Here is a 23748-nt window from a genome sequence, read left to right on the forward strand (position 1 = left end):
CCAACCTTGAGAGGAGCTTGGGTCTTCCCCATCCCACTATATGGTCTACTTAATGTTCCCTGGCCCAGGCCTGTGAAAAGTCACCAAGTTTGGGTGCGTACCGGCGATGATGCTCATCTCAGCGATCCCGCAAATCGGGCTTCCCGGCGCGTTAAATTAGCACGCTCGAAACACGTGGGTCTGGAGACAAGCTAGGCTTGTCCATGAAGGGTCGAGCTTGAAGGCTGCACTCACAGGATTAATGCTGCTTGGTATCCGTGATACCACTAGGATGCCACGTCTACATCAAGGATGGGAAAAGTGCGGTCTACAAGCAAGTCGGCTCTTCTCACACCGAGCACAGTGCTCGGGGTGAGAGGGATGGGTAGCGCATAATGACAGCACTATCTACGCGACACTCTGATCTGCAAGCTATCCTTAACGCGTGCATACGTGGTGCAATCTTGCACGCGTGCGCTGTGTATCGACTGTCCCTTTTTTTGGCAGCGGAGCGACGTGTGTCTCGTTACCGGAATTTAACTTGGGATGAAGGATTATCCTTGACAAATCGCGAGGCTCTTGTATAATATCGAACCATGCCTTTCTGGAAGTGCGCGAAAAGTTTCGGGTCTCAAGTACACTGTTGGGCCAACAGTGTTGGCATTTAGCCGACTGGAAATTTACTCATAATATAATTGCTTAGAACAACACCTGCAAAAAGTGTAGTTGTCAATCCGTTTAAGTTGTTATAAGGCGATCAAAGATCCTGTTCTCCCTCTGTTGGTGTTTTCTCCTTATACTTCCTTCGAGAGAAATTTGACAGTCATCATGCCCAGAATACTTGGAGATGTAGCCGCACAGGGAGGGGATGTGGTGATATTACGGCGTCATGTTCCATCCACAGCTGGCGCCTACGATATAGGCGCAGGTTCCGGATGGAACTAACCTTTTGTGCTGTTACGTGCAGAGTGAATCCCTGACACCTGTAAAGCATGCGTACCTCCAACACACCGACATTTGATGTTGGTTCTATTGTTTGGACCATCGAATTGGACTCCCTTTGACCTCCTGGATAGTTTACGTAGTGTATACCCGTCAACCACCATAGACTTGACCAATTCAGTGAAGCGATGATCTCAAGAAACAAGGAATATTACAAACAGCAGTGAATTTTAGACAAGTTGATCAGTCAGTGAGTGACACTCGCATCATCCCAAGCCAATTTTGCGAAACTTCGCTTCGCTGTTGTCACCAACTTTTCCACTTCGTTTCGCCGCCTTTTTCCGAGCCACCACTTTTCCTTCGACCCACTCTACCAGCCGATCCTTCCGATGGTCAATCAAATTCGTCCATCCCCCGTCGTGCGGTAGTACACAGGAATATTTCTCTATCATCATTCTGGATATCTTCTCAACTTCAATATCAAAGTGAGAGGAAGGCCATTTCATCAGTTCCCTCTCCCGACAGATATGCGCTACAAAGCTCGATACTATCGGATCGATAGTGGATTCGGGCCGGGGCGTCATCAAAGTAGGCTTTACAGTGGTTTGTTTGTCGGTGTAATTTTGTGGCGCGTGACGCTGCTCTGTGGGCGGAGGAACACCCAAATAGCTAAGCCCTCGCAGTGGTTGCCTAATATTCTTCTGGTACACCGTCTGAGCGCCCAACAACTGGGACAGAGAGAATCTTTCCGCTGCGGTGGACCGCGGCGGGACAGTATCTTTCGCTGGCTTCTCTTCCTCAGCCGATTTCAACTGCTCAAATTGAGCTGCCGTTCTGAGGGTATCAATAATTCCATCGCTCTCAGAGTCGCTACCCTCATTCAAGGGCTTCCACCTCACAGTTTGCCTCGACTGGCCACGCCTCCTACTCCTCCTCCTCTCCTTCCTCACAGTACGTGCTCGTCTTCTACCAACTGCGCCCCATAGGAATCCTTCCTCACCCACTTCCCCACGGCCAATCTCTACATCAACTCCGGCAGTTTTCAACTTAGCAGCAGCAGGCATCTTTCCACCAGCGGATAACCTCGCGAGCCGAAGAGCCTTGAAGTGTAAAGGAACAGAATGAACTGATGGCCAAAGGTCAGGGCTAAGCTTCAACACCAGAGAAGATACTTCCCCAACTTCCATCGGGTTCAGATTCGTACCAGATATATCGAGCTCGGACAGAAACCAGGTCACTTTGCTCTGCTCCGCTCTGCTAAGTTTTTCAATCTTCTTCGCGTAACTGATTTGAGCCGCCTTTAACGATCTCAATATTTTACAAATCATCTTTCCGGTAACTAATGTATTATTGACAAAGTAAAGCTGAAGATATCCTCTTGTGGGCACGCGTGCAGATTCCCATACCACTCCATTCGAAGTCAATATTCCCTTCCAACCCAGCATAGCCTGTACCACTCCTTTTTTAACTTCTCTCACCAATCCACCCTCATCTCCCGCATGCCCACCAACAACACTATCCGTTACGCCAATCCCAATGGCTACCTCCCAATTTCGTGGCGCAGTGACGGTTATATACGTCGGCAGGATAGCGACCTTCACCTTCTTCCTCGGCATCATCATCTCAGCCACTTCCTCAGCCATATTATCCTCCTCCCTCTCGTCCTCATCACTACTAGTTCCAAGTTCCACAACTTCCCTCTTCTTTATATCGGTTTGGAAAGATTCATTAGGCTCACTTCTTGAGGAGGAGCTGGAGGTGGACAGCCCAGCAGGCGTGGTAGTGTTGACTTCTTCCTCAATGACAGGTGGAAGGAGGTGGCTATGTTGGGGACAAAACACCTGACATGGAATCGAACTTGCAGCCTCCTGGTTGACAGCCAAACACACACCCTATCCGACGACAACACACCAAAATACTTCCACTCATTATACCGTCTCTCAGTTTGAACCCTCCTCACCTCTCCATCAGGCACTCCACTATAGCCCGCACAAAAGGGATGGAACGGAGCATCGCAGGTCTTGGCAGTGGAAGTAGATCCTTTCCGATTTCGTTTCTGAGGCAGTCTGGCATCACATAGAAGCATCACCCCTCTCTGGTCCGCCGGGGCAGCTTGGATGATGGAGTCGCCGCATATCACACAGCGGTAAGATGCAGAGTCTGACTCTTCGGAAGAGAGAAATCTGGTCGAAAGGATATCATGTCCGACAATCCTACGCAACCCTCAAGTTCGAAAGACACACAATACATCATACCTTCCACAAATTCATGAAATCTTCTGAGTAACAGCTCCGGTATATCAATGTTTTTGAATTTACTTTCAACGGCTGTAATCATCAAAATTCATTTGAATCCCCTCAAGATCTGCCTTCATCATCAGAAACTATGTGATATATAGGAACACACAAGCGTCCCTCTATTACCCATCATCATCATCATCCTCTTCATCTAATGTATCAGCCTGCTTAGCCTCCTGTACTTGAATAACCTGTTCAATCATCAACCGCCATGCCGTCTTCATCGAGGACCCCTCAGGCCCTCGTTTCTGGAGGCTATACTCAGCAACATAATGGATGGTAGCTCGGCAACTTGGACAAGAGTTCTCCCGCTGAGTACTCCAATGCTAAAAAGGAGTACCCATCCTTTCATGGATACATCGTATTAGTGATTACATTATTATCATTTTCGTACCGTAAATGCGAAATCAGAACTTTGTGAGGGAAGTTGGAAAGAATTCTCCCGAAGGCAAATTTCCCAGAGAAATGTCTTTCAATAAAACTGCAGTATCATCCATCAATGGCAGCATCCTGGCTCGAGCTCACCTCGAGACAGCCAACATGGAAGGTGTGTTCGCAGCAATCCATTTTGGCGTATCGTGGAGGGCCATCCGTAGGAGCCATACCTTCAACATCCTCATCACCGAAGGCTTCTCGGCAGATTGGACAATCAATAGAGGCGCCACTTGGAGTAACAAAACCAGCATCAACGAAGGAGATCTGAGGAAAAGGGCGAGATGAGTTCCGATGACCTCCATTACCATTCAAATTCTCAGTAAAACACCCATAAATATTAAATACAGACAACAGTATGATTTGGGACACTTAATTGAGATGCGATCTAAGAGCACCAAAAACGCGGGGAAGTATTCCTTCGATGCGTAAAACTTTATGAGGACATGTTCCCGCGTGATCAACTTCCTATGAGCACAACTCCGAGAAAAGTATTCCTCAGAAAACTGAGTAATGAGACGACGACCTCGAAGACCCCCGAGTTCCGATAGGACGTCAGAACTGTTGCAAAATCGAGTTAATGAACTCTGCCGTGTACCACAGCTGGATTGAAAGATTCGACTCATCCAACTCTCGTATCCCGATTAATATCCCCCAACGACCTCGATTTCAAGGACTACTTAGCGGCAACACTGAGGAACGCATAATCATTATATCCCAGCGCTCGATAGCTTTCTATATATCAATGAAAACATGTTAGTACTTCTTCCACAAAATGTCCTTTACTCAACAGGCGAGACGAGATTCGCTTCTTCCGCTCCATGGGGACATGGACATGAGAGGTAACATAAACTGATAAAACAAAGGTGATCCACCGCGTTCGATCAAAGTACTGGTCTAAGAGTTTCCATTACGATGCCTTTCTACATACTCAAACCACTAGAGATCTGTGCTAGGCCGGAGCGGCTCCGGCGGAGCCTAGCATCAACATTTCCAACCTTGGGTACAGATTCAATTCAAGTACTACTCTGGAGTGCTCCTCCACAAATTTTCCACAGCTCAAGTTGTTTGAAGGACGTGTCGTATCCTTGCTATTTAACGCAACGGTGGGAGCCATATTAGAAGATTACAGATGGAGGTTGGCTAAAGACCAGCACAGTATGTCCAATAGCAGATGTAATCCCACAAAGAATGGCAACCGTGGGGTAATGGAGAATCTAACGGTTTCACAGTTACACATTGAAATGGGCGATATACAAAGATACTCAGAGTGAGGGGCTTACGAATCTCATAGACCTACAGTCAAGAAGATGCTTAGGAGTAGCAAGGTTGATCAAGATTGCAAGATTCATATCGATTTGTTTGGGATATTGATCCAAATTAAAAGGTAAATCGTAAGGCTACAGGGTACGATCTAAGGACAAAATCTCGCTCGCCCTCGGACACTTTCTAAGGAATGTTCTGCCATTTTCTAAGGAACTTCAGTATTTTTCTAAGGTACTTCTGCCTTTTTCTAAGGAAGCCACCTCTCCACTAATGGGGCCTTCCGGCCTTGTTTTGCAGCTTCGCCTTGGATAACAGCCTTGCCTTGGATAACAGCTCGGGTTTCGGGTTGCCCTGGATAACAGTTCGGGTTTCGGGTTGCCCTATCCGGTTTCGGGTGGGGTTTCGGGCTTCCCTTTCCCCGCTCTCACCTACAATCCTTTCTTTTCTCTTTGGTTTTGCGGTTTGGGTTCTGCCTTGCTGTTAAGGGATCTGGGTTGCTTATCTTTCATTGGTGACCCAACTCCCGCGTACGTTTAGAAATCTGTTAGTGATCACGAAGTTTCTCGTGATAAAATGTTGTTCTGCAACCTAGCTGCCAATAGCCACCTCGAGCTTCCTTGCGGGTTTGATCTGCCAAGCTAAATCACGAAGACCCCCTTCTACTAACGCAACGCTTCTTAAGCTTTCTCAGGACGCTTACTCCTCGCCTGCCTGGAGCTCGAGGCGTCGGAATTCAGTTACATACGTTATCACACAGATAAGTACACCGAGGGGTACTTAGAAAGGCCAATCGGCGGCTACCGTGCTGCCAGCACGTTTAAGTGAAAAATGGGCGAGCGAGATTGTTCCCTTGGAAATGGAGATCTTCCTTAGATTTTACCTTTTCACCGATTGATCCATCATTGTCAACGACTTAGGAGTGTGAGTTTAAGGCTAAGACCTCAACCGCTGAAGAATCTTGAAATGACCTACCACAGTCTACCATAATCACATAGGATGTGACGAATGCAGGGCGAGCGGTGGTTGGAAGTTCCTTACAAATTCTATTTTTCATCGGGATTTTCATAGTTAATTTGAACTGTATGATTTGTAAGGAACGTAATAATGGATACACTACAGTACTTACAATAACTAAGCCAACCAGGGTGAGTGTAAGGATCTCCCACACGAACGTATTCGAACAAACGCGACTGTGTACAGGAGGCAACTAGGCTGAGGGCAGATGCGTGGAAATTGCATGGTTAGTAACACCGCGAAAGCAACACACGTGAATTCGAACATTTCAATCTCTGTTCACAGACTTGCAGTTTCAACCATACTCGAGAGGGTAGCCGTTAGCTTAGAGTTCTATGTGTACACGGCTAGTCAGTTTCCAGTGGAAACTTTCCACGACTTTTGTAAATTGAACTAATCCATTTGCCGTTTTTCTCACAGTAGGCAGGTCGCACCTGCGTAAGTTGTCCAGTAGACAATGCCTACAGGTTTGGGCGCGCTCGCCTAGGGGCCCCCACTTCTGGAGCGCGCATATGCCAGCATGGCATATATTAAGGCTTTGGGTAAAGCAGGTGCCCAACATCAAGTCCTTCTTATACGATGATTAAAATGCCTTTGCTATAGTGATGACGGTATACATATGTCACGCCCGATGTGACAGGTCGTATGACTTATACAGACCCACTGCGCCCCCTCATGCGTCACGCACCATGAGATGTGCTCCACGAACACGCCCAGTGAACGTGCACAGTCGTCGACTGGAATACCTCGTTCACTTTTCTGCACCCTACTCCGTTGCATATGGTGTTCGGGTTTCTCCCCTTTTCCATCATAGCAATAGTGAAGCTCTCGCTCGCTTCCAATCTACAACTGTTCATTTCCAGATTTGCGAAAGATTTCACCAGCAAATACACACATACATTTCTTCTTTTATAAATCTTTTCCTGAGATGTTTTATATGTTGAATACCCACGAGTTATGAGCCCGGACATATCTTGTACATACTGATGAGGAACAGTGACCAACGAACGATGACTACTATACTCTTCGGAAAAGTCTCTTCCCATAACTCGTCATTTAATACACTATCGTTCCTATCGCTCGCCCTACTCGTGCTCCGTGATGTCAACACACGTGATGCTCCACGCGCCGTCTCGAGGTGGGCCGCCACGCGTGATGTGACGCGAGGGGCTTGAGCCACTCATTCGTGTTTGATAGCAATAATCTGCTTGTCCCACAACGGCTTTGAAGATGAGTTCCACTGAAACTACAACAATACATTTCCTCGACTTGGCTCCTTTACTTGAGTCGTTCGGTGACTGGGGAATACAAAAGAGGTTTCCCAGATTTTGATATGTACCTCATCGTCGTCTTCATTGCTGCTATGTGCTTTATGGATCTGGGTGATGCTGTTTACGAGCCCGGGCTCGGAGAGCTCCCTATAAGCTATTCGTGAGTACAGTCTGTACTGTACAGACAGGCGCCATCCATATCAGGGATTGGATATTTGAGGAATCGATTGAGTTCTAAAGAGAGGATGATTTGCTCATTTTAGGAACGGTTCCCTGGAGCTGGGATCTCTACCAGTCACAAGGCGCTTAGTCGGCCAAGTGGAAAGGGGTACGGCAGCCGTAGTACGGCTCATCCGTCAGGATCTCCATGAATGCTAATTCAGGTGCAGTTTACGGTAAACCACTCAACGACTGTAAGGACGGTTGCCAGTGTAACACTGACACTGCGATCGCTGCATATGTGAGTATATTCACCTCACCTCGACTGTTGAGGCTCAGCGTCGGCATCACTTCGGAGATTCTCTACCTGATAGTGTCTACCAGCTTTGATATGTAGCTCATAACATTGCTTTGAACTTGCGATGGTCTGCTCGATGGGGAAGGAAGCAGATCCTCATGTAGAAAGTGGCTGTGACTTTTTTCAGGATGGAGGTCGTGTCTCTTATGCTGTGTGTGCCACCAGCTGCAAAAAAGACGGCGACTGTCCCGGAATAGGAGTGTGCCAACCTTTCTCGCGTTGCTACCAGAAGTGCGACAGATTCGGCGTAAGAGATATTAGGTTCCCGACGTATCGGAGTGGATCATCATATCATCAGAGTCTGGATTGTTATGGAGGGGATTGTGTTCATCTCAACGTTGCGGGCAAGCAAGCATATATATGTATGTTCAAGATGTAACATTGCTGTTATCTTCAGCTGATCGCTGATCGATTACCGTTGATTAGACAGAGCTCCATTGCTGCTGTAATGTTTCCCTATTTCATGTCATTCGTCCGATAACTCTATGTTGTGCGCCCATCGCACGCTACTATGTGTATGCGTGCACAGTTGCGTTGCGTACAATCCGTTCATTGAGTTGGTTAAATCGTCTTTTCCTACTTAATGTCTGCTCACGAGGCGAGTCAACAGTCACAGGAGGGAGACGGGTCCCAAACACCGTTAACAATCGTCAACACACGACTTAGTTGTCAAAACTGTTTTATTCCATTCCGCAACTCTTCGTTCCATATTAATTGCATGTAAAAGAGTCGCTGACGAGGCTCCTGATTTTCCCACTGTTCACTGACAGACAGAACAGTTTGCGACCACGACATTCGTCCTAGGACCATGGGTACGCGTACGGACTTTTTGCGTTGGCCATAAGCCGAGTGATGAGCCAACTCTACCCATACCATATCCATGCCACTCGTGAGTAGTACCGCTGAACCCCGTTCATCAGAAAATTGCCATGGGGCTGACGAACCTGCGCGGCGCGCTCAATCGGTATACTTGATTCGAAGATACGGCTGTCGTTTAAGTAAAGTAATTCACCTCACCACTGGCCCAGTGGCACTGGGTGGGATAGTGTCAATATAGCAGTATAGCGCAAGTATGGACCGATTTGATTTGAAATCGGTCATATCATTTCTGCGCGAGAAACGACTGCTTCTCATCGGCATAGAGTCTCAGATGCACTCTGCTAGAGGGGGAGTACTTACGAATAAGTGGGACTCATGATGCATGAGCCATGCAGCATGGGCGTTTTATGCATCCTCAACACTCTCTACTTGAGCAAAATCCTCGGCTGTCCTTATTCGGCGTGGCTGTGTGCAAGAAGGATCCTCACATCGATCCTGCGGTCACGCGGTAGACAATGGACGATTGACTGATTTAACCAACGAGTGGTAAGGAGACTAACCGACACTCTTTCGAACTGGCATGATTCAAACAGACGAAGTACTTCGCCCTCATATATTCACGTATATTCGGTTTTCGAGAAACTAGGTATGACAACTATCTGTCTCCAAGATTTTGTTTCGGCTGTGTCATTTGACACTAGGGCACGCTTATATAAGGTTTTAGCAAAATAAGTTGTATAAATAAACCTACTACTTCTATCCATAACAAGCATACTTCGGTTCGGTTTAATTCAATACAATTCGATAAGAATATAATCCATCCCAATTTGTTAAGTTTGGGACTCCTAAATTCAACACTCTCATCCTTCTTACCACCCGTAGCCAGCTGCACTTCACCGAGGAAAAAAGATGTAGTCAGTAGAGCGATGCAAACCGTAAGCTTCCTATAGTCCTCTGTCCGACCTACCCCACTTCAAAAGAGCGAATCTCCAAAAAAGTAGGCATGTAGAATAAATGAGTACAATTCCCCCAACAACGCTCCGTCCACATTCATCAACAACACAAGACGATTAACCACCTCCAACGTAAACTCAACTAGGTCATCAGCTATCCCTTCTAGCGGCCGGTAAAGTCGATCTCGAAGGGCCTACCGACCCCGATTCGATATGCTCTCGAGCGGCTACGTCCTGAAGAAAAAGTGATAGTATGATCACAGAGTGGTACTCGCTGACGCTCTCTCATCGTCGAGTTTCAGAGGAGTCCCTCGTGAGGGTGAGAGAGATAATTCAAACCAGCCTAAATCAGGCATGCCACCACGACCAGCAATTAATATTGCTACCGCGTCTTTGTGATGAACTTCGACGCTTAGCGATTTTCCTAGGCGATCCCGTGGGAGGTGATTCATCTAATGAGTGAAGACCACGAGATAATGCCTGTATAATGTAGGTCAGCTTGTATAGTTCCATCTGTCCTTAGTTCCTTATCAGTCACAATATCAACTATCTACACGTCTTTACATGAATCGGGATAGCAATCAGAATCACTAATCGTGTATGAAATGAAACAATATCATTACCCCCATGAAAACCCCAGATGTGAGTCGTGAACCTATGACAAGTAACCTACCGCTGTCTTCAACCGCATCCTTCCTCTTCCTACGTCTCGGTGACTCCACGACATCCTTCCTTTGTCTACGTCGGGGACTCGGAGGAGATCGGCTACTCTCTCCCCGGGACCTCTCATATGAACGCCCATCTAAAGACTCAAGTAATCAGTGCCATTCGAAGATGGCAGTATCATAACAGAATTCCAATTATTCCCCCATCCACCGACACTGCATGACAACAGCGCCGCCGCGTGAGCTTACCTCGACCCGATGGGCGTTCAATATAGCGTTGCCTCGGACCAGCTTGAGCATCGTCACGTGCCTTCCTCCAGGCATTCAAGTCTGCTGATGATTTCGACGATCTACCTATTTCCAACCTATACTTCGAAAAGTCTCATCCGATTATTCTCCTTACTTTCCTTCACCGGCGACTCGGGCCTCCTCCTTTTCTGCTGTGATGAAGACATATTCCCCTTCCCTCTACTACTATCACGACGACTCCTGATAACAACATCACTGGGATCGATCGAGCTAGGACTACCTGCTGGGACTCCTGCTAGGACTCTCAGACGATGATGATGACGATTCGCTGCTGCTGTCACTATCTGAACTACTGCTACTAGACGAAGATGATGATGACGATGAAGACGATGATGATGATAATTCAGAGCGTCGACGGCTCCTCTTCATTTCCCTATGCTTCGAACGAGCCTTTCGAGTCTCTGTAAAATGAAGTACATCACTGAGTCATCCTCAGCAGAATCTCCAACCCTTTTTTACCTTTCTTAGGAATCACCACCTGGCCTTCACGGGCTGCTTTCCTCTCTCCAAAGCGCTTATTGTCATATAAGAAATTGTTCCTATATAAACAATCATCGTCCCATCCACACTGCCTACACGAGCTCTCCGTAGCGTCCCTCTATGCCCTAGCGGCTAAGGCCTAACCTCGTTGAAAACTACTTTTCAACGACCCTTATTTAATTGTCTACTCCCGTTATTTGTCGTCGTCCGACTTACTGAGGGACGTCCGGGCCAGGATCCTCATTAAACTTGGGCTGATACTTCTTACTCCGAATTTTCTGCATCTAGAAATACACTCCGTGAGAATCGAACCTGCGTCCTTTCCACGAAGCCCGTCTTACCCGCGACATCCGACTAGCATTCTTAGGCGGATTCTTGCACTCGTAACTCCAATGACCATACTGAGCGAACAATAATACCAACCATAGTTCCGGCGATTAAGCCATGCCGACCTGTAGACAGTTCTGGCAGAGAATATCCTCTTTCGCCTTACTCGTGGCCGTCGAGAGCCTCAACATTTCGTCAGAGAAAATTCCTGAAAACTTCGCTCCGCCCGATTTCTCCAAACACTTTACGCAAGCATCTTTTCCATTATACGATGGTGAGAATGTTACGCATGAAACATGCAGCATGTTAATCAGAGTCTGCTGGATCATCGTCGTCATCATCATCATCGTCATCATCATAATCATCATCATCCGACATCGACGACACATCCTCCGAGGTGTCTTCATAACGCCTACGGGGGTCGGCAAGTATGCCCGATCTGGCAGAGGACCTCTCAGCGACATCGCCCCGATGTCGAGGATAAATACACGCGCCGCCAAGGTGATCGTCTGACAGTCGGGAGGTATCCGGCTCGAATCCCAGTGAGGTTATTTTACATGCTGGATCTCCCTTCACGACCTGTACAGTTCCCTCAGGATTCAGCTTCGCCACTTCATCGCTAATTCGCCCAAATACCTCCTGAGAATGCACGAAAAATATCCCCACCGGGGATCGAACCTCCGCATATCACATCATCCGGCACGCATAAAAGCGAACACCAATCCGATATCTTCCCTTCGTCCTCTTCAGTGATAACATAAATATGCGGACTCCCTGCTGCAATGGCACTAGACCTAGCATCTTCCCGTTTACGGTAAGCTCTCAACCAGGAAAGTATCTTACACTCACATACCATACCATCAATAACTTCCGCTTCTACATCAACTCGACCGTCCCAAAATATTACGAAAATATCATCGATTTTCTCATTGTCCCGTATGATCGAGGGATCTGCATCGCACTCTTCGACCAGGAAGTGGGTCATCTCGAAATCCAGTAAACCCACTGCCACATTTAGTGCTGGGGCCATGCCTACAGAGGACAACAACCCAATGATTATCCCCGGTTCGATTCCCAGCAACGGCACTTTTACCTGCTACTCCCGTCGAGGAGTTCACTACTCTTCTAACCGCATCAAACCCATGCCGCTCCTTCATCTACCATCCACAAATCGGCAAGGCGGAGCGAAGCATTATTTATCCCCGGTTCTATTCCCAGCAACAGCTTTTTTCTATTCATTAACCAACCCAGCGTTATCAGACCGAGTACGATTCCAAGAATCCACTTCCTACCGCTCTAAGGACCATCCTGGCCGCCGAGAAATAATGCGTATCGATCAATATGTCCGCTGGGGTACTTCCTACCCTGTTAGTAACAGCAGCATCAGCTCCGCGATCTAAGGCGATGAATCCGGGTCAAATACCGAGTCTATCATAGTTTTAAGTCTACACAGATTAATATCCACCGAAATCAGTACGAATGGAGTTCTAACTGAATTCTGAGAATTTCCCAAGCTGTATTATAGTGATCCATGAATGACTTTAGGTGTGTACAGCAGCGACATGAATTTCGACCAAAATATTGTCATTGCCATCAACACGCGTATTTAACCATGTGAATGTTATTTTATAGAGTCTTATCAAGTAGACTATACTTAATACAGTCACCAAGGATCGAACCGGATACCTCCAGCATTACCCAACAGGAGCGACAGCAGCAACTCCATTCCACCATTCGTCCGTAGCGCCACAGCATGCAAAGGAGTCTCGCCCGTCCTCGGATTCATATAATTGACATCCGCACCAAAATCGTCGATACATCTCCTCGCCATCGACAAGGCCAATTCTTCATCAGAATAACGGCATATCTAAATTCAACAATTTCGTGGCGCGTGACAAAATATCGCCTTCAGACGTGTAAATTATTTTATGCAACCGCATCACCTTCAATTTTTTACCCGCATTAAAGTAGAATCCCTCGTATCCGGATCCACAGCGTCTGGCACAGCTCCACCTTCCAACAAAACCGATACCACGCCATCCCCACATCCCGATTCCAACGCTCTTTGAAACGGCGTCACTCCTCTACTAGCAAACACATTGACCTAAAGATGTACAAAAATCCTCATTTTCACAGCGGAGCGGAGCACTACCTCAGCTCCAGCACCCAAAAGTATATCGATGACTTCAATTCGAATATCATCCGGAATAGTTGAGACTCTCAAAAGCCCGAAAATCGGCGTTTCACCGTTGGCAGCCCTCACGTTTGGATCAGCTTTATGTTCAATCAAAAGTTCACAAGAGTGTTTATCGCCATTTTGAGTTGCGATATGAAGTGCACTCAATCCACCACCACCTTGAGTAGCCAAATTCGGCTTCGCTCCGCCTGACCAAATCATTACACGACGCTTTCAATGAAATAGATAAAAGGCTCATTTATCAAACGTATTGATTAACAATTATTATTTTTCTACACTTCTACTCCACGAAGTGGTGTGTATCCCAAGTCTGAAAACCCCTGCGCTCAGTCGTATAAAGCAACCATGCAGCAGAGTCCCATCCCGCCCACGACTCATCACCGTCACGCGCCACGAAATTACCCTCCAATAAAACCACAGCCAGGTCATGATGTCCTTTTTCTATCGCCGTTTGCAATGGAGTAAACCCATTTCTCGGATGAGGTAAATCCAACTCCGCTCCGCTCTCAATTGCCATGTTACACGCTTCAATATCATTCTTCCTAGAATAACAAAAACAAAAAACAACTTCGCTCCGCTAGATATTTTCCCCAACTCAGCCGCTGAATGTAGATCCATAGCCTTCAATAAAGCATGAGTCGCCGAATCCTGCGTCATCTCCATCAACGTCCTTCCCATCGCATCAGTCACATTCAGCTGTGCACCATGTGACACCAAACATTTTATCTATAAATCTTACAATCTTGCTCTACCTTACATTTCCTCAACGACATACCATATCTCGATCGTTTGCTGTCACCGCTATCGTCAAGGGCGTGTCACCATTTTGACCAACCACATTCGGGTCCGCCGAAGCCTCCAGTAGAACCGTGGCCATACCCACATCGCATCCACTGTCTACCGCCTAAATCAGCAATGTTGGAGTAGGAATATATGTTCCTCAATAATTATAAGAGTTTACACACCAATTAATGTCGAAACCAACAACAAGAATTCCCTCACAATTTCCATATTCTCACCGACACACGTAGTTGACCACCACCACGTGCATTGTCTACCACGTCTGCACGCATGCACATACCAGTATGATTATGGGTTCCTTAGTTGCCGAATCGATCAATGTAGGATCCACACCGCTCTTCAGTAGGGCCTTCATCGCGCCAATCGAAGAATTATGATCAACAACAGACGGCGTACGAAGGGACAACGACGAGGCCGCCATCATCATAGACTAGAGAAGATGACACACCCCTGGATCGAACCAGGGACCTTACGATACACAAAACTCACACTTCTTTTTTCAGCCAATGAAGAACTCGAAGACGCTCGCCTACCATCACCACCCAGCCAATTGAATATCTCCCACACTTGAATATTACTTTTTATTCAAACTAGCTCGACGAGGTGTTGTTGTTGTTGTCCCCACATTATCATTAGCCTGCCACCCCACAGGGAGCCTCGACGATGACGAATGTGATGATGATGATGAAGAGGAAGAGGAGGAGGAGGTATCATCATACAGTTCATCATATTTCGTTCCCATACTAAAAACGAGTTAATTATTCAGCACGCCTGCACACATATCACGATTTGGGTGATAGACCCCTCCTCCTAAGAGGGACCCTAGGAGAACGCAGAGGAGAGGTGTATTGAACACAGCGACCCAACCCAATCTCAGACGTTTCTTACGTGGCCAGCGCGATCGCCAGAATATTCCTTATTTCCGTAACCGCCATCGATACTTCACTCAACTTCTCAGTAGGGGCTGCAAAATTAATACCATAATTTCAGCTAATTCCCAACTCCAAATATACCCTCACCCGACCTTAGGAGTGCCACACACAATTTTCCATCCTACCCTCCTTACGTTCACTATCGGATGTCATCGGCTCCACAGTGAAGTCCATAACTGCTGATTGGACTCTTCCCTGATGAAGTCCCTGTGCTGCTGCTGTTGATGCCAACAACAAAGCGCTCGATCTGCCTGTATCCTTCCTACGCAGCCCTCTAGCAGGCTGATGAATACCAATCTCTGACCGAAATTCATCATAACAAACCACTAAGACGATCTAATACAGGTTCAATATTCAATTACGAACCCGATCAGGTCCGATCCTTGGGCCCGATATTTATATAATCTATCCGCGATATACTACACAATAGACGACATCTTCGAAATTTCGAGTATAAAAATTGTAGCACCATCATCGAACCTGGGTGCTTCGATGACTAAACAACGTCCTTCCCCTACTACTCAATCCTTTCTCATCAAATTCCGCCGTAGCATAATTTATCGGAGTTAGATCAGCATCATCCAATATCAAAGGATTCGCCCCACCCTCCAACAACAGGGATACAATCTCAACCTTCAAATCCTTCACAGCCACATGTAACGGAGTACCTACATCAATCCAAATCGATCACGTGATCGATTTGGATCCCTACGATGGTCCACAATGCTAGGCATATTAACAGCCCTGCCATTATCCTCCACAGCTTCCGTGAGAATCTCAACAGCGATCTCCCTCCCCCAACGGACCGCCAACATCAGCATCGTATCCCCAGTGTCGAGATCGTCGATTGAACTTGGTAATACCACACCATCCGTAACAAGGTCGACGAACGTCTGAATATTAAAAAGAAGAATCATCAGAAATGCATAGGAAAAAATGCAACATATCAAATGACAAAAACACGAAAAAACGTGACAAAAAGTAATTGAAAAACCTTAAAATGCATTCACTGTAATGTAAGATGAATAAATTCGCGAAACGAAGAGATAAAGCAGCTGAAAATTCAAAAACCCTCTGAAAAAATACAACCCCGCCAGGTATCGAACCCACGACCATCCCATTAGCAGCCCACCTCCATATCGTTCTTAGTTATACAATACACTCCTTTGGTCTCCATATAAAATGTCACCGCTTCCGGACTCGTCGATATCCTTTCCACAAGATCATCTCTTTTCAACTTCACCAACTCCGTAAATGATCCGCAAACTCCCGTCTCCTCGTAATCGCCCTAATCATTATAATCTATCAAACTACAGTACGCGCCATGTACAGACCATAACTTCGTGTGCAGCGATAACTTTCTCAACAGCTAAAATTTTGAATATTTAAAAGGCCCTTTTTATAGTTATACTTCATGGAAACTTTCTGCGATCGATTTTCGGAAAAAATCGGGGCTCTTCTTTACACATGTCCAAGTTTATCCCCATGCCTCTGCTATTTCCCTTTTCAATGAGAATATATATTTTAGCTACGTAATAAGGACCGTATATCACGAGTATTTCAACAGTTATGCAAATTTGATAATTGAATCTCAGAAAATTATGCAACAATACCTCTAAATGAAATCGAGAAAAGCAAACGCATAGTTCAAATTGAATCGGTTTTAGCTCAACAACAATATACACAAATCTAATACCCACTGATTTCAAATTGTATTAGTTTTCATGCATTTTTCCCGTAAAAAAAGGAAATTCCTCTAGAGATTCTCCCCTTACCATAATACTGACAAAAACACATTTTGCATCAATTCAATTCCAATCTATAGATCGTAAACATACCACTTCAATTCACCATCATCAACATGGAATAATCAATTTCCACACCATAACTCAATAAGAAAACATAAAAAAAACCCAAAAAAGTCCAAAAAAGCACCAAAAAGAAAGCAAAAAACCGTCCCTCGAGTGGTCACGTATTACCGCAATGAATAGATATTGCTCCCCCACATAGTCTTCCGCTTTCAAACTGCGTACATGTTCAGTGACAACCTCCGCATCATCCCCTTCATCCTCTCCATCTACTTTACCACCCGATCGACGTGAGGCGGAGGTATCCCTGAACCCATTTAGAGTTTCACATGAAGTGGTGTAATACTCCATGTATAAAAACCAATATTCGCAATATGAAGTGAATTGTGAAACATATGTTTTAAACATACAAAAAATATACAACATTGAAATCCCACCCATGATATGAAAAACACGACTACTGCATATCACCGCGAATATCGCGTTTTCACAGAGTATCACGCCACTCCAGATAAAACAGGTGAAATTCTATTACAGCAATCACATAAATAATATTTTTTATCATTATATGCAATATCGTGCCTAATTCATGCGGCTTGGGACAATAACTGTTGGTTGTTGTACACTTCTACCCGGTGTCGTGTGTTAATTTCCATACCGAAACTTTGGCAACTCCTGAGCTAAGCTACTGAGAGCAGACATATATTCCAACACCGTCATCAGGCCTCCTTAATTCCAACCACAATCGAAACTAGCCCCGACCGCGCGCCACAAAATTACTCGTTCGCCCCACGCTCGTCATCACCAGTCACCACAGCCACCAACGTCATTCTACCCTTCCGAACAAAATACCTGAAAAATGCCCTTGCCAGGATTCGTACCCGGGACCTTTTACATGCCTTCCGCCGGTTCTCCCTGATAGAACATTACATCTCCCGGAGCACAGAAAACATGGTTGCAAGCCATGCATATCCTCGCGAGTAATTCCTCACGTGTTCGTGCGAAAAAATTATATCTGCGAAAAAATCTCCTTGCGAGGGATCGAACCGGGGACCTTTCGCTGGCCCTACCTCCGTAATAACTTGCCCATCAATGTGAGCTGCATTTCATTCCTCAACGAATCCGACAACTATAAAATCCAATACCAATTCAATCAAGAGCCGCATGAATTACCATCGTCATCAACTCGGCTTTGGCTTTACTCTCGAATTGATTATCCAATAAATTTTCAATATATCTGCGAACTCGCAACTGAGACAAAAGGAAAAACTTTCAAAATGTGCGGAAAAATCAACGAAAATTTACTAACAAGAATATTCCATCCACGATACAAAAAATACAAGACAAAAAATATTTTACATTTCCCCCCAAAAAACGGGGTTGATTGAATCAACTTGATTCCACTGATACGAATACTGATTCTCCCCTCAAAAATATTTTAAAAAATCTAATTTCCACACTGATCGGGGAAATTTCCAAAATTTTCGGGAAAATTTTCGCTTGAAAATTACCTGCAAATGTGGTCCGACGTTATTCGCTCTCATAAATTTCATCGCTCTTTTCATCCTCTGCCGGAATTCAGTTTTATATTCCCCAAAAGATACCACAAGATTCGTCACCGAACCTAAAAACTCACCAAATATTTTCGTGGCGCGCGGTCATTTTTCTCTACCAACAACCACCGCAAAAATAACCCCAGCTGCAAGCATCAACATCATCGTAAAATTTCTTTCATTATTATTTTCAGCAGCTACCGGTCCGTACATAGTCGATACCACCGAAACCGCATAGAATAGCGACCGAACGTACCTAACGAAAATCCTCATCGGCATGATGATGATGAGAGAAGACAATTTAAACAATGTGCATCGATGCGAATCTAACTAAGCCGTGTCGTCGTAGTAGGCGTTAGAAATCACAAAGTCTCGCGTATTGCTATCATACTCTTATTCCGTTTGGGAGGAGGAGAAAATTCATTTACACGTGTCGGTGACAATATGAAAATTCCGAAAAAACTTTGCTGATTATTTTCTGTACATTCCTACCCAAATTCGTATGTAAACTCAGCCGTTGAGGAAAACCAACATATATTACTCCAAGTAGGAGTTAATATATTACTATACATTTACATAATTATATACTACATACTAGAGCTATATATACTTATTTACCATAATTACATTATATACTATTACATACATTACTCGTATTACTGTTGGAGTCTCCAACAGTAATAATGTTATTATTAGTAATATCAATACCATATAAAATACCGATAACTACTATCGAATATTATTCCCCAAATACCCAACCTACTTATCATATAACGCACCCTGCACATTCAAGTTGTTTTCTTTAACCCAATTATCCTCCATTTCAATTTGAGCTTCTCCAATGGTCCACCAAAAACAGGCGATCCAATGCGAAAAGCACATGAGCCCAAGGAACATCTTCAGCATAGTAAAGGAGACCAACCAAATATCCGATTCAATATGTTCTTCCATTTTTCCCAGAAGTTGCCGCAGACGTACCAAACGCAGTAAACGTACCAATTCTGGACATGCTTTGTATCTTACCATACTACAACCTAAGATTCTTACTTAGAACTTTGAAGGCGTCCACAATACTCATTGACGATCTCTCACTCGACCCAGTATCTAACAAAGCAGTGCTAGAGGAGGAGGAGGAGGAGGAATATATATTTGCTTTCCTTAGCTCAGCTACTCAAAAGCGAAATCATATAAATTAACATACGACTGTACGAAACCCAACCAGAATTCCGCATAGTTTACCATCTACTCAAAAACAGAAACTTCACGCGGTGTGCACTCCCAGGGCCCGTATGAGGGAGAATATGCATATACTAAACTACATGAGTCGGCGATAATATGAAAATTATGAGGAAATTATGGGGAATTTCCTATCAGTTTGTGTACACTCCTGCCCCAACTCCTATGTAAACTCAGCTGAGGAAAGCGAACATATATTCCTCCAATACTACCTCCTGTGAATATCCAATAAAATGGTGTCGAGGAAATAAGATCCACGATAAACCACGTGCGAGTATAATTATATATTATCGCTTTATTTTCCAGGTTGAGTTCCTGCGTTGAGGAAATGCAAGATTGCAAGATACTCATCATCGCCACCACTCACCCCCCTATACCAAAAACCAGTGAAGAAATTCAAAACCAGATCCGTGAAAAAGAATATCCCCACGCAGTGATCGATATCGGATAACCAACCACTCAGGACTGCATCAAATGACAATAAATAGGGTACCTAAAACACGAATTTACGACGGTGTGGTACAGTAGACGCTTGCAAAGGGTTGGAAATAGAGTAATATTTTTTCAAGTGCGCGACTTGGATTTTAATACAAAATGTTAAGTGAAAAAACATTAGCACAAAAGTCGATGTCGTTGAGAAAAAACTCATCTGACGGCGAGTGCGTGAGAATATGCAAATGGTCAACTACATATGTTGATGATAATATGGAAATTTCGAGAAAATTTTCGGAAATTCTTACGGATTCCTTTACATTTGTACCAAGATTCGTATAATTAGCTTTGGAAACTCTTGACCTCAGCTGGGGAAGGCGCAGAAGTTATATTCCAACGCGTATGGTATTTCCAATAACAAATCCCGTATACAAAATGAATTCGGTAATAAACTAAAACCAAAATGAATTTGTTTGAATCAAATCCGCTTCCCCATGATGGTTTACTAATCTCGAAATCTCAAAAATCATTTTCCAGGAGAGTTCGAAAACGTTAATTCGTTTATTCTAATTCGTCAGTCTAGTAACTATCAAGGATTTAACCGGAAAAATATCATTGGCCGAAAACCGTCCAAAAAATGCGAGAGTTGAAAATGGTGTGGTATAGTACATGGTCACCAAAATATTTTATACCACCAATGAGAGGAAGCATATGATAACCGTCACGCGCCACGAAATTACCAAGAAGGATTGATAGGCGATGAAGAGGAGACTGACGAAATCCCAAACCAGTCGGAATTTACGGTCCGGGTAGACGATCCATCTCCCTGAAGATTCTAAAAAGAGAAAAAATGACACATGCCGGGATCGAACCTGCGCACACTACCTCCATTGGATTGCAACATTGCAGCTGCGGAACCATCCACTATACCACCACTTCTGCCATGAAGCACAGCTCGAGATGACGATCTGGACCACATTCGCTCTGCTCCCTGATCGCAGGTTCGATTTCTTGTGAATTCATTTTCTCAAATAATTCATATAACGACATAACCAGAATTGTTTATTATTGAATTCGTTACGAATTTCGTAAGGACCTGAATTCTTCACAAGTTCCTTCAAGAATCCACACAGTTTTCAAAATCACTGAGGAAAAAATATGAGTCCGCACGTGTTAGTCATAATAGACCCCCGAGTTCAATATTCGTCAATACACTCAACCGCATTATAATGAATCCATTCATAACACACATTTCACGAGTAATAAATTATACTACTACTACTACTACTACTACTACTACTACTACTACTACTACTACTACTACTACTACTACTACTACTACTACTACGAGTAAACCGTAGTAATTTACTACCGCGAATTCTACTACAAGAAAATTATCAAAAAACTATTACTACCATTTTCGTTTTCCGTGGAGTTACCGATACCCGTGATAATGGTGTCATAGTCGGCTCTGAAAAACAATACCCAAATCGATCAACCGTTTCATTATATATAAATAATATTACTTCCACTTTCCATAGCACCAGCATGAGCATAATATTCCACCAGTGAGTCCAACGCCCCGCCCTTCAGCAGAGGCGACTGGTCGGGGCCGGCCTCCTCCTTGGTGAAGTCCTTATTCTCAATACTGCCACGTGGAGTATCTCAAAAATAGTACATGATGTGATTTGGGAAAAATACTCATCAATATTAGAAATCATGGAGAGTATGGGAATGCATATTTTCACTATCGTAAACCTGCTGGAGGTGTCCATCATAAAAATGATAATGAAAGTGTAATACAAAAGTCTGAACACTTTTACTATTTTTCTCTACTTTTTCTAGGTATAAATATTCGAGTCAGCTGTTTCACAACCCGTTTTACGTAAAACTCGGTGTAAAACGCGATAGTCGCGGTGATATGCAGTAGTCGTGAAATATGTCTTTCACTAGCGTTTTTCATACCACTAGGGTGAAACTACAATGAAAGGCCTCAAATAGAAAATAAATGAAAAAGTTCCCTGAGGCAGAGTGAATCACTCGATTATAAATCAAAATGGAGTATTTATGAACCCTCGGATGATCCTCGATAATTTATACTCTATCTCAGCCGAGTAAACAGATTTTCCGGAAAATTCCCAAACAATTTTCTGCAGAAAAAATTATGCAACCCGGCCATTATCAATTAATCCTACCATTTCTTCTTGATAACCTCCTCAACTGCCGGCGACTCGACAACTTGTCCTCATCAATTACCTCAGACAGGACACTACCTGAGATGCCATCCCAAAGGTCCCCGGTTCCATCCCCACAGACTCTACTCATCACTATTATATTTCATACTCTATTAAACTCAATTACTGTTTCTTTCAATTAGACTGACCACCGGAAGGTCCCCGGTTCGAACCCCAGCAACGTCATTATTATTACTCCAAGAAGCCCTCCCAGATCCTCTCCCTTGCTCAGCTTGCTGCAATGACCTCCCACGCACAGCCGATGGATCTTTAACCTGATATACCGTATCAACTACATCAACGCGTCCACCTCCCTCACACCAACGATTAGGAATATATCTTCAAATGTAATATATCCAAAAACTACACAGCATTGCCGAATGCCACTATAATCGCAGACTGCCTCAAATACCCGATTCCACCGTATAAGTTAATCGTGCGCTTTAAACTAGTATACTACTACTACCTCCAATCGGTTTGGTAAGTTCACAGGAGTTTTCCCTTCACCATCATCGCCCGATCCCACGCCAAAAACCTTCCGCGTGCGCACATCCTTCGTCGCATCTATCTCGGTAGACACATGAGAAGATATCTTCCCTGTAGGATTCATTTCATGCCCGACAAGAGCCTTCCGGAATTCCTCAATAATAGATCGATGATGTGCCATCATATCCTCTGCTGTTGCCTTTGCGATGTTCATTTGCATCTTCCTCATTTCACCTGAGATCCAGCCCTAATACTAGTCAGATCATAGCCATAAAAACGAGGAGAATCACAACCCTTCCAATGTGGACTACTACTACACTTCAATTAAAACGATGCGTCCTCGTGTGGGGAAAACATGACGAACTACATGTGTTGATGACAATGAGAAAATTTTTCGTTGGTTTTTGTACAGTCCTTCCTCCTAAGTCGTGCGTAAATCTACATAATGTAGCCTCGGAAACTTCTACTACGAGAATAAAAGAAAAACTTTGCATTTTTCGCCTATATACAAATAGCACTATCCACCCCAAATAGCTAATATTTATTAATAATTACTACCTAGTACATCGTGAAGGGTCAACTCTGAAGCGGCAGTTCCTGACACACCCCATCCCGGAGTAACATTCCTCGAAGCAGCTAGCGGTGATGGCAAGTCAGCATCGAGGCCATTCCTCGTCCTCCGAGGACTTGCTGTTGTTGTTACGAATGTCGATGGTACCATCAAGGTGCGAACTTTGGCATGTGATTGCTGCTTTGATGGTGATACACTACTGCAATCTTGGTGGTGGTGACGGATAA

At 44.6% G+C, this 23748-nt stretch overlaps 4 protein-coding genes across 4 annotated transcripts; 1 reads left to right on the plus strand and 3 right to left on the minus strand.

Moving 5' to 3' along the window:
* Positions 1-1116: 1116 nt before the first annotated feature.
* On the plus strand, positions 1117-2034 carry Pmar_PMAR019314 (hypothetical protein). Its single transcript, XM_002784793.1, has one exon. It carries the CDS (start codon positions 1449-1451, stop codon positions 1905-1907), a length of 459 nt encoding a protein of 152 aa, XP_002784839.1. The 5' UTR covers positions 1117-1448; the 3' UTR covers positions 1908-2034.
* Positions 2035-2522: 488 nt separating this feature from the next.
* Positions 2523-4488, minus strand: Pmar_PMAR019315 (hypothetical protein; the record flags this gene model as incomplete). The annotated part of the gene is made up of 5 exons (XM_002784794.1): positions 2523-2762; positions 2882-3104; positions 3345-3544; positions 3744-3917; positions 4414-4488. Coding segments are annotated over 5 exons (912 nt in total), but the record flags the coding sequence as incomplete, so codon positions are not given.
* A 5154-nt stretch (positions 4489-9642) lies between these two features.
* On the minus strand, positions 9643-11481 carry Pmar_PMAR019316 (conserved hypothetical protein). Its single transcript, XM_002784795.1, has 10 exons — positions 11397-11481; positions 11286-11345; positions 11161-11228; positions 10924-11003; positions 10685-10865; positions 10559-10644; positions 10405-10509; positions 10164-10292; positions 9877-9942; positions 9643-9833 (listed from the first exon to the last, which is right to left on the minus strand). The coding sequence occupies exons 1-10, from the start codon at positions 11460-11462 to the stop codon at positions 9748-9750; spliced, it is 927 nt and encodes a 308-aa protein (XP_002784841.1). The 5' UTR covers positions 11463-11481; the 3' UTR covers positions 9643-9747.
* A 96-nt stretch (positions 11482-11577) lies between these two features.
* Pmar_PMAR019317 (ankyrin repeat domain containing protein) lies at positions 11578-23179 on the minus strand (the record flags this gene model as incomplete). Its single annotated transcript, XM_002784796.1, has 31 exons — positions 11578-11780; positions 11829-11910; positions 12179-12303; positions 12365-12428; positions 12636-12667; positions 12970-13138; positions 13229-13375; positions 13424-13650; positions 13871-14010; positions 14064-14194; positions 14244-14372; positions 14550-14699; positions 14759-14798; positions 15158-15233; positions 15327-15500; positions 15723-15869; positions 15914-16094; positions 16334-16489; positions 17181-17316; positions 17790-17861; positions 17905-18024; positions 18080-18138; positions 18183-18260; positions 18521-18633; positions 19610-19666; positions 20011-20113; positions 20971-21065; positions 21757-21894; positions 22426-22503; positions 22661-22739; positions 22931-23179. The coding sequence occupies 31 exons, from the start codon at positions 23177-23179 to the stop codon at positions 11578-11580; spliced, it is 3750 nt and encodes a 1249-aa protein (XP_002784842.1).
* Positions 23180-23748: the final 569 nt, after the last annotated feature.

This window comes from Perkinsus marinus (genome assembly GCF_000006405.1).
Source record: "Perkinsus marinus ATCC 50983 genomic scaffold scf_1104296934586, whole genome shotgun sequence".
Lineage (NCBI taxonomy): Eukaryota > Perkinsozoa > Perkinsida > Perkinsidae > Perkinsus > Perkinsus marinus.

What these genes read in the sequence shown, in the direction of transcription:
- Pmar_PMAR019314 (XM_002784793.1), top strand. Translation starts at nt 1,449, where the DNA reads ATGCGCTACAAAGCTCGATACTATCGGATCGATAGTGGATTCGGGCCG.
- Pmar_PMAR019316 (XM_002784795.1), bottom strand. Translation starts at nt 11,462, where the DNA reads ATGTTGAGGCTCTCGACGGCCACGAGTAAGGCGAAAGAGGATATTCTC. An exon ending in TGAACGCCCATCGGGTCGAG is followed by an intron (nt 10,293 to 10,404) that starts GTAAGCTCACGC and finishes TTGAGTCTTTAG; the next exon opens with ATGGGCGTTCATATGAGAGG. An exon ending in GGATGCGGTTGAAGACAGCG is followed by an intron (nt 9,943 to 10,163) that starts GTAGGTTACTTG and finishes TTCACTCATTAG; the next exon opens with ATGAATCACCTCCCACGGGA.